The following is a 10,748-nucleotide window of genomic DNA, read 5'->3' as shown; positions in this document are numbered from 1 at the left end:
GGGGGGCGGATGACCGCCCCCCCCCTGAGATCTCGAGAACGAAGCAAGATAGCGTCAAGCGGTAAACGGCATCGGATACGCACGGCCAAGATCTACAAGTTTTACTGAGGTCATTTTCAGGTCAGGTCAAAGATGACGTTACAGGGGTCGAAAAAGTCAAAATGGCGGCGCTAGATATGGAGAGAGTTTTTCTCGAATAACTTTCGAATTATTCAAGATAGGAACAAACTAAGGGCATCATCGTGATCCTCTCGTCAATCCGCATCGAATGATATATATGTTGACCTCGAAAGGTCAAGGTCAAAGGTTGACCTCAGGTCACGTGACCTCGAGGTCATCATGTATACTAGGGTTGTTCAAAAAAACCGAATTTTGGAAAAGTATATGGGCTCATGGCTCATGTGGTGCGGTATTCTTTTCTGAGTCCAATGATGCCCTTTTTTCTGAAAAGTATAAACTGTTAGGGGCTCCTCAAACGGCTTAAAGAGGACCATGTTACGCCCGCCGACCGGCCGGTGTCCATAAGGGCGAGAATTCCACGCCGCGCACGGGCGGCAGCGCCTTATCGGCACCGCGCGGCACGACATCTGCCGGGCGGCCGGCCGGGCGGTGGGAAGTTTTAAGTGCGTGGTCTTTATCACGCGATCGGGGTGCGCTATCCCATGTTTTCGGGGCGGAAAGTTTCAGTGCAGCATCGGTGCGTCTGCCGCGGTGGTCTGTGTCGATGGTACAGAAAATAACTCAAACAGAGCTAAGAAAAGACTGAATGATTCTGGGTAGTTGCCTCGAAACAATCCGTTTCAATAATACAGCTGCCTTCTTAACGTACTGTATCACTTTTTAATTCTTCAAAAAGCAAGCTCTGAAGTCTGAGCAATAACAGACTTCTTTGCATTGCTGTTGACAATTCAAGCTGCTTTTGCGGACGGTGGCTCGCAGCCCCAATATGCTGCCGCGTAACTCTATTCCAACGACGAAACGGCAACTTAGCGAGAATCGAAAATTTAGCGAAGTAGGTATAACAGGAGCTGGCAAGGCTCCTGCATTGGTCTATCCGTCATGAGTGACACACCGGGGTAATGTGTTACGTCAGGGCAGAGCTGTGTCCTATGCCGGGTCTGGATTCGGGTCTTGATCGGCATCGGTGGGCACGGCCGCCCTGGCCGGACTGCCGGCGTCGCTTATGCTCGAAGGATTGGATAAACGGCGCTTGATTTATATGAGTAGGTACTCCGGCTAATGTCTCTACTCATGTCTCACTTCGTCACACTGTCAGGGTGGCCACCCTGTCATTCCCAGACATGTTATGTTTTCTTTCGACCTGCTAATCTAAGTTAAACCCTGCCTGGCGTCGATTCTGTTGCCCCAGCATCTGATATCAACGTATCTGAATAATGACATTGGTGACGTCAAAGCCGTCAAAGCCACCTCCAAACTTGGGCCGATGACTGTCGGGTCTCCTCTAAATTATGTCCTTGTGCATACTGCATTGCCAGCCCCTGCTGTACGTATATCGTGAATTTTCGATTCTCGCGAAGTTGCCGTTTCGCCGTTGGAATAAAGTTGGGCGGCAGCATATTGGGGGTGCGAGCTACCGTCCAAAACTAACGTAAATTGTCAACAGCAATGCAAAGAGGTGTGTTATTGCTCAGAGTTTGCTTTTTGAAGAATTAACCCTATTAGTGGCAGGCTCCTGGCTACCCCCTATTAGTGGCAGGGGGGGGCTGTTTACGACCCCCCCCCCCTTGATATCTCGAGATCTAACGGGCCGATTTTCAAAATTCAAACGGCATTCGATTTCGCTCAACGTGATCTACATTTCTAAAAAATAAAAATTAAAAAATGTCAATAGGGGGGGTAGAGGGGGGTAAAAACGGGCAAATTGCAGATACATTTTAGATTGTTTATCACGGCCAGGTTTCTGAACCAATCTTAACGCAACTTTTGCCGATCGATAGAGAAAGAACCAGGAATTCACATGGATCCCAAAAATATGCATTTTCAAAAATCATAGGCGGATACAGATCATTGAGATTGGGGGTACACAAAAAGTATAGTAAATAAGGTTTTTGTTGGTACTGTTTCTAAAAATGGTGGTAATGGTCTTGTTATGTTACAATTTTCTTATGAGAGAACGACTACAATTGTATTGGTCATGCATAGGCGGTGTCAGGGCACCTATGTTGGGAGGTAAAACATAACCCCCCTTTTTAGACGCCTGGATCCGCCTATTATAGCAAAAACGTGTCAAAAGAGGATGCAGAATAACTGTATATGTTATCACATGATACCTTTCATTCACTGTTCGTAAAACTGGTGCAGCATCGTGATCTTCGCCCAAATGACTCGCTTCACGAATAGGACCCCCAATTCCCAGTGCTCTGGAGCCGCCCCTGGTAAAGTTATGAACTTGAAATTTTCAGGGAATGTGCCCAATTTAGTTTTAGGAAAAGTCAGAAAATTTCAGCATCGTAGCTTCAGCGGTTTCGGAGATATTCCCGAAAAACCTGAGGGGTCGATAAAAACAACCCCCCCCCCCCTGCCACTAATAGGGTTAACAAGTGATACGGTACGTTAAGAAGGCAGCTGTATTCTTAAAAAGGATTGCTTCGAGGCAACTACCCAGAATCACTCACTCTTTTCTAGCTCTGTTTGACTTATTTTCTGTACCATCGACACAGACACAGGTGGCAGACGCACCGATGCTGCACTGAAACTTTCCGCCCCGAAAACATGGGATAGCGCACCCCAACCGCGTGATAAAAAAGACCACGCACTTAAAACTTCCCACCGCCCGGCCGGCCGCCCGGCAGATGTCGTGGCGCGCGGTGCCGATAAGGCGCTGCCGCCCGTGCGCGGCGTGGAATTCTCGCCCTTATGGACACCGGCCGGTCGGCGGGCGTAACATGGTCCTCTTTAAGCCGTTTGAGGAGCCCCTAACAGTTAATACTTTTCAGAAAAAAAGGCATCATTGGACTCAGAAAAGAATACCGCACCACATGAGCCATGAGCCCGTATACTTTTCCAAAATTCGGTTTTTTTGAACAACCCTAATGTATACCATTCGATGCGTCTTGACGAGCTGAACACAATGAGACCATCCACGCAGAGGTCGATAAAATGCTTGGAGTTGCTCCAACGAACATCTTAGTCCCACCACTGTCTCCAACTTAGCCCTCGCCTGGCGGGGGGGGGGGGGAGCAGCCTCCCTAAGTTTTTTTCGCGAATAGCGTAAAAGTTGGTGTCGCGTAGCGCCGCAAAATTTGGCACAACGTCTGGGAATGAGCCTTTTGCTACCTATCCTGAAAATTCACTGCCATCCGCCGCGTCGGCACACCGGTATCTCCTCACCTTCTCCCCACACGGCCTCGACTCCCCAACTCACACCATCACACTGATCACACTACTGCATACGGTGACCGGTCGCACGGTGGATCTGAATGCCTACGTTTGCGCGCCAAAGTCTGAAACAACTAACGATTATCATCAGCTTAGAGATGTTGAAATTTAGCATTTTAAAGCTTCTAATTCAAAAGTTTATATCTGTGCTTTAACGCACTTGTCCGTATTGATTGAGAAAAGAGCGGACTTTTTATCGTATTACCTAATGCGAAGTAACGCAATCGAAGTGTGATTTCGGTCCACTGTGCGTTTTCAGGCGCGCTCGATAAAACGCCCAGGCCTGGAGAAAGTTTGAAGGGTGATTTTCTGATCCTCCTTACCACAAAATGACCCTAAGCGAAAAAATGCCCGCAGGGCGCTGCCAACGCGTGCCAGCGGCCCTGCTAGTAAGGGCGAAAATCAATGTATGTGTATGCGGAGCACACCCTTAGCGCTATGATGGCTCCTTGGAGACACCTGGAGAAACCTGTCCCGGCAGAAGGGTCAGGTCCGTCGCAGACGGCGCGGCACGGCGAGAGCTCAGCGGGTGGCCTAGCCGGAAAGAGGATAAAAATAGCCGACTGGCCCGACCCAGCGAGGGGTGACCGAAGGGTGACCAGGAGTGAATGAGGGAACATACACGCGGTACTTACCGAGCAGCCGATAACAGCACCGGACGATTAGAAAGTCATAAGTCAATGCTGTATTTTAGGCGTAAGGAAGCATCCATGTAGACGGGCGGACTGTCTCCAGCTCTTCGAAGCATTGCTAATATCTTGCTCCAACGGGCGTTGGCACGTTGGAAGTTTTATCGACCACTGCCACGCGTCTGTATCTTGTTCCTGTACGGGGTTATTGGCCAAAAACCTTTGGTGACCTTTGATGACGTCACATGACCTCACAGCTGCCCAACAGCAAAACAGACCTCAAGGTAGTGAAGGTTGATCGTATATTTCCTTGATGATGTCCCATGTCTTTTTCCCATCTCTTTTATATTTGTCTAGCTCATTTTGATAATAAGACCTTTTTACCTTCCTAATGATCTTAGTAAGCAAATTTTTACATTCCTTGTATTTTGCAAAGTTTTCTTTGCTCCTATTTTTCAGGTAACATTTGTACAGCATGTCCTTTCTATTTACAGATGCTAGCAATGCTGATGTCATCCATGGTTGTTTCTTAGTCGTTTTCCTGTTGTAGGGCTTTGGAGGAAAGTACTCTTTTATGTTATTTTGAACATTGGTTATGAGCTCAGCACAAGCTTCATCCACATCCTGTTGCTCCTCAAACCCTTCTAATTTGCGTTCTAGGAATGACACAAATCTGACAGCCCTGGCAGTTGTGATCCATGGCATTTTTGTACCTTTGGGTTTGGAATTACTTTGAGTAATATTAATGGTTGTTAAGTTAATGATTGGAAAATGATCACTAATATCATTATTAGTTAGGACTCCTGAGAAAACATCACAGTCTGTGTAGTGTTCGCTATGGCAGTTGTTTAGTGCTTTTCACATGACCTCACGTGACTCCGCCATTTTGTGTAAAATACAGTTTACGTTCCACCTGGCCATTGTATACTACAGATATCAGTTCGGATTCCATAACACTACATTTTGGCGACTACGCACGAGATAAGTGCGGACTCTAGTGGAATCGCGTGTCGCGAGTATCCGAGTAACTTTTTTTTTCTGTGTTTCGGCCCGCGGTACGGCCATGAGCGGCGACAGTGGACCGCCCCTACCCGCGCCGTTTTTGCCCCATCCCGGGACGCCGGCCGTCCCGTGGAGGAACTGGGAACAAAAATTCGAACTTTATCTGTTGGCCAGGTGCGGCACGAGCCCCCTGCCCCCCGAGCAGCGGCGCGCTCTGCTTCTGTGCGCAATCGGTGACGAGGCGTACCGGGTGTTCGACACCCTGCCGCCGGTTGCGAAACGTGACGGCGAGGACGACTACGATGTGACCCTCCGCCAGCTCCGGGAGTTCTACACTCCCAGGACCAACGTCATCGTGGAACGATTCCGGTTCCGACAGCGAGCCCAGGCCCCCACAGAGTCCACAGCAGACTTCGTTGCTGCTCTGCGCGGCCTGGCTCGCACCTGCCAGTTCGGCCAAATGGAGTCAGAACTCATCCGAGACGTGGTGGTGGAGAAGACCCCCCACCAGCGCCTGAGGAAGCGACTTCTTCAGGACAGGGACCTCACTCTGGACAAGGTCCTGAGCGTCGCAGAGACCTATGAGGACTCCCTGCGGGAGGCTGCAGCCATCTCCCAACCAGTTGCAGCCCCACCTGTCTCATCCGTGGCAAAAGTTACGAGGAAGCCACAACAGAAGCGACAGCAGCAGCAGCAGCAGAGCGTCAGCAGCGACTTCTGCACCAACTGTGGACGTGATGATCACGCACCCAGGGATGCTGCCTGTCCAGCCCGCAGAGTGACCTGCCACTCCTGCGGAAAGAAGGGCCACTTCGCCAGCTGGTGCAGAGGCGGCAGTGGAGCAACCCCAGCAAGGCCAGCTCAACGACAGCACCACAAGGCAGTGAAGGAGCTGAACGTGCTCTCCTGTGCTGCCACCACTGGGTCACGCCTCACCTGTACCGTCCAGGTGACTGCAGGTGACGTCACACAGGAGGTACCCCTCCAGGTGGACACGGGTGCCACCTGCTCACTCCTGAGTGTGAACCGTGCCAAGGAGCTGTTCAGAGGCGTGGCGTTCAGCCCCTCCAGCTCACGGCTCTACGGATTCGGCCAGCAGCCACTCTCAGTCCTGGGAACGCTGCCTACCACGGTGACCTACAATAATCAGGCTGTGCCAACCAACTTCTACCTGGTGGACACCAAGAAGACGGAGGCCATCATGGGTATGGACCTGCTGCAGGCCCTGGGAGTCACCCTCCACCCAGCCTCGCACAGCGTCTACACGGTGGCAGGCTCAGCCCCGTCAGAGCTACCTGCCATCGAGGGCTACGTCCACCGAATCAAGCTGAAGCCGGACGCAGTACCAACTGCCTACAAGCTGCGCCGGCTGCCCCTCTCCGTGCGAGAGGAGGTCTCAGCAGAGCTGAACAGTCTGCTGGAAGCAGGCATCATCGAGAGGATCGACTCCTCTCAGTGGATCAGCCCGCTGACCGTCTCAAGGAAGAAGGACGGCAGGATCAGGGTCTGTGTAGACCTGCGTGGGCCGAACAGCCAAATCGTCCCAGAGGTTCACCCACTGCCCACGATCGACGAGCTGGAGTCCCAGCTCTGTGGCACCCTCTACAGCAGGATCGACTTGAAGTCGGCCTACCACCAGCTGCGTCTGCACGAGGACTCGCGTGACATCACCGCCTTCCTCACGCCAGACGGCCTGATGCGCTACACCAGGGTCCCGTTCGGCCTGGTGTCTAGCGGCAGCGCGTTCCAGAAGCTGCTCAGTCATCTACTGCAGGGTATCGACGGCTGTGGACACTATCTGGATGACATCCTGGTCACCGGCCGTGATCAGTCCGAGCACGACAGGCGCCTCCGCACCGTGCTGGACCGCCTCAAGCAGGCAAATGTCACCATCAACACAGAGAAGTCCTCCTTCAGCCAGCCAGAGGTGGAGTTCTGCGGTCATCAGCTCTCCAGACACGGAGTGGTACCTCTCCTGTCTACCACCAAGGCCGTGGCCGAGTCCCCGCCTCCCACCAACGTAAAGGAGCTGCGCAGTCTCCTGGGCTCAACCGGCTGGTTCAGCAGGTTCGTGCCTCAGTACTCGGCTGTGGTGAGACCCCTCGCCATCATGCTGAAGAAGGACGCCACGTTCCAGTGGACCAAGGAGGCCAACGACGCCTTCAACGAGGTGAAACGGCTCATCTCAGCCAGGCCGGTGATGAAGCCCTTCAGCGCCCGCCTCCGGACGATCGTGACGACCGACGCCAGCGACCGCGGCGCCGGTGCCATGCTCACTCAGATCCAGCCGGACGGCGAGGAGCGGCCAGTGGCGTACTGGTCCCGCTCCTTCACCGACGCCGAGTCGCGGTACTCCGTCTCCGAGAAGGAAGCCCTCAGCGCGGTCAATGCTGTCGAGCATTGGCGGACGTACCTGTGGGGCCGTTCATTCACCCTGCGGACGGACCACTCTGCGCTCACCACTCTGCTAACGCCGAAGACGTCCAACCGCGCCGGCGCGCGCATCGCCAGGTGGCAGTCCCGCCTGCTGCCGTACTCGTACACAGTGGAGTACCGGCCCGGGCGCAGCATCCCAGTGGCTGACGCCCTGTCGCGCCTGCCGCTGCCGGACACCGGCGCCGCCGAGACGGACGGCGACGAGATCGTCGCCCTGCTCACCGATGACGTCAGTGACGTCATCACTGATGACGACGTATGCGCCGCGTCGGCCGCCGATCCAGTCATGGAGCAGCTGCGGTCTGTCATCCGCACCGGCTGGCCCGACGCCGCGCGCCACTGCACGCCGGAGACGCGCGACTACTTCGCCGTGCGGCACGAGCTGCAAGTCCGCCAGGACGGAGTCGTGCTGCGCGGCCCGGACCGCGCCGTCGTCCCGGCCGCGCTCCGCTCAAAGTACCTCCAACTGGCGCACCGAGCGCACGACGGTGTCGTGCGAACAAAGCAGCTCCTGCGCGACCTTGCCTGGTGGCCTGGAATGTCGAAGGACGCCGCTGCACTGGTCGCCGACTGCCCGTCCTGCCACGCAAAGGACGCCGTGCTGACGCAGCAGGCGCGCCCCGCGCCGCTGCAACCGGTCGAGCTTCCAGACCGGCCCTGGTCTAAGCTCGGACTGGACATCGTGGGCCCGATCCCCGGCGCCCCACCGTCTGCAAAGTACGCCATTACTATGACGGATTACCATAGTAAGTGGCCAGAGGTCGCTCTGACGTCATCCATCGAGACTGATGACGTCATCCAGTTCCTGAGCCAGGCCTGGTCCAGAGAGGGACTGTCTGACGAGCTGGTGACAGACAACGGACCCCAGTTCACCAGCGACAAGTTCCGACAGTATCTGGCCCAGCGCGGTATCAGACACCACACGTCTGCCGTCTACTGGCCGCGCGGAAACGGAGCAGTGGAGCGGCTCAACCGAGAGGTGAAGGTGTGGCTCAAGGAGGCCACACAGCTGCAGTCGCGGACGGCCGCCAGCTTCAGCGGACACGTGCGACAGCGCCTCGCTCTGTACCGAGCGACCCCGCACTGCACCACCGGCCAGTCACCCTCGGCGCTCCTGCACGGCCGGCGCATGCATCTGCACCTGCCGGTCACCACAGAGACTCCGCCGCGCGACAGCTCGCTACAGCACCGAGTCGCTACCCAGCAGCAGCGCAACAGCCGCGGGTACGACTCGCGACAGGCTGCCCGGCCGTCAGATCTCCAGCCTGGCGACACGGTGCGCGTGCGGCGACAGGGGCACGTGCCCAAGAACCAGAGTCGGTTCTCCAGCCCGCGCCGAATCGCCAGACAGCTCGGCCCGGCGACCTTCATCCTGTCCGACGGGACAAAGAGGAACGCTGCACACCTCGCCCGCATCCCAGACGCGGCGCCGACCGGCTCAGCACCTCCGAGCACCGACGGGCCGGAACCGCCGCCGCCGCCGCCGGCCGACCCGGCTCCTCCGAGCTCCGGCGAGCCCCAGCCGCCATCGCCGCAGCCGACAGCGTCCACCGTGCCACCTACAGCGCCGACAGAGAGCGCCCGCCCGTCAGATGTCGCTGACGTTGCGCTGCCGGCCGCCACCGGCGCTGCTCGTGACCGGTCCCCCGGTGGGCCGCGCCCGCCTCAGAGGGCGCCCGTCGGCGGCACCCCGCGCCGTGAGTTGCCGGCCTCCTCCCGAGGACGCCGCCGATTCTTGCCGCGCCGATTTACGTGATCGGCGAGAAGTGTAACTTCAAGGGCCGGCGGGTGTAGTGTTCGCTATGGCAGTTGTTTAGTGCTTTTCACATGACCTCACGTGACTCCGCCATTTTGTGTAAAATACAGTTTACGTTCCACCTGGCCATTGTATACAACAGATATGTTCGGGTTCCATAACACTACAGTCTGAGCTGGTGTAGATGTTATCAGGAGTGACTCTGTCTCAGTAGTGATTCTAGTAGGCTTACTGATAGTTGGGATCAACTTGTTTGAGATAAGTTTATCTATAAATTGATTGACCTGGCTAGCTTTATTAAAGTTTAATAGATTTTCATTGAAGTCCCCACCTAGAAAAATTGTCTTGTTTTCTGCTGTAATTTTTTCTAACAATTGCTCCAGGGCATCAACAAATTCTTGAGAGCTTACATTTGGTGCTCTATAGGCTGACCCTACTAGAATATTCTTTTCTGGTGATATTATTTCAATGAAAGTTGCTTCCAGTTTACCACTCTCTCACCTGGTTCTCTCACCTGGTAGGGTTCTCCTTGCCTATCAGCCATAAGGATATGGTAGTAGACATGATGGGAACCCATGATCAAAGGACACGCCAGTTCACCAACAAACATTGCCCGTCGTCTGTCGCTGTGGTTTAACTGGATTTGATGTGTCCACTGGTAACATGTCTGTGTAGAACAATCACTGATTTCCTGATAATAAATGCTTTTAACAAGTCGTTGAAGTGAGTTGAGTGAGTTGGAACTCACTCAGCAAACTTGTACAGGTCATCATGTATCGCTCGAGACAATGCAGTTTTGAAGGTGCTCAGGCTTCCTGCGGCTACTACATTATCAGGCAGTCCGTTCCAGAGGGCTACGCTTCTGTGTGAAAAACATCGCTTGCGCACATCTGAGACCGCTCGTGTTACATGGATTTTGAAGCGATGCCCTCTAGTGCCACTATGAGGAGGCCGAGTGAACATATCCTCAGGCTTAATACAGCTAAGATCATGGAATATTTTCCAATATTGGATTAGATCAGCTCTCAAGAGCCTACCTTGCACTGAGTACAAGTTCAGTTCACTCAGCCTCTCTCCATAGGACAATCCCTCGAGACCTCTGATATTCCTAGTCCACATGCGCTGTACCCGTTCAAGTTTCCTGAGATCCTCTTTGTACCCGGTGTTCCATAAACATGACGCATATTCTATCAACGGTCTGACATGTGTTGTAAGCAAAAACATCATAAATTCAGGTGTTCGGCACACAGTTGACTTTAAAGGGACCCTCCCACCTTCAAAAAAGTTAATGAATTGGCATGAAAGTGATGTCACTCGGTTCAGAAAGAGCAAAAACGAATATCTACCAAATTTCATCGAAAAATATTCACCGGTTTTCAAGATATTAGACTTTTACTTTTGTTTACTTTTTGGGATCTCCGCTGTTCCTAGCGACATTATTTGAAAGTGCGGCATTTGTTGCGCGCAAAGCAGCATATACCACCGCGTGCTACAAAACGTTTTAGTCAAACATCTAACGGACGTTC

The 10,748-nt window shown here is 53.8% G+C and overlaps 1 protein-coding gene across 1 annotated transcript; it reads left to right on the top strand.

Moving 5' to 3' along the window:
* The first annotated feature begins 5,063 nt into the window (after window positions 1–5,063).
* LOC122391467 (uncharacterized protein K02A2.6-like) lies at window positions 5,064–9,341 on the top strand. The gene is made up of 2 exons (XM_043385390.1): window positions 5,064–7,269; window positions 7,363–9,341. The coding sequence occupies exons 1-2, from the start codon at window positions 5,092–5,094 to the stop codon at window positions 9,220–9,222; spliced, it is 4,038 nt and encodes a 1,345-aa protein (XP_043241325.1). The 5' UTR covers window positions 5,064–5,091; the 3' UTR covers window positions 9,223–9,341.
* The last annotated feature ends 1,407 nt before the right edge of the window (window positions 9,342–10,748 follow it).

Source organism: Amphibalanus amphitrite, unplaced genomic scaffold (assembly GCF_019059575.1).
Source record: "Amphibalanus amphitrite isolate SeventyFive unplaced genomic scaffold, NRLGWU_Aamphi_draft 000438F_arrow, whole genome shotgun sequence".
In the NCBI taxonomy this organism is placed as follows: Eukaryota; Metazoa; Arthropoda; class Thecostraca; order Balanomorpha; family Balanidae; genus Amphibalanus; species Amphibalanus amphitrite.
Note: the sequence above shows the minus strand (reverse complement) of the source record. Positions and strands in the feature narration are given on the sequence as shown.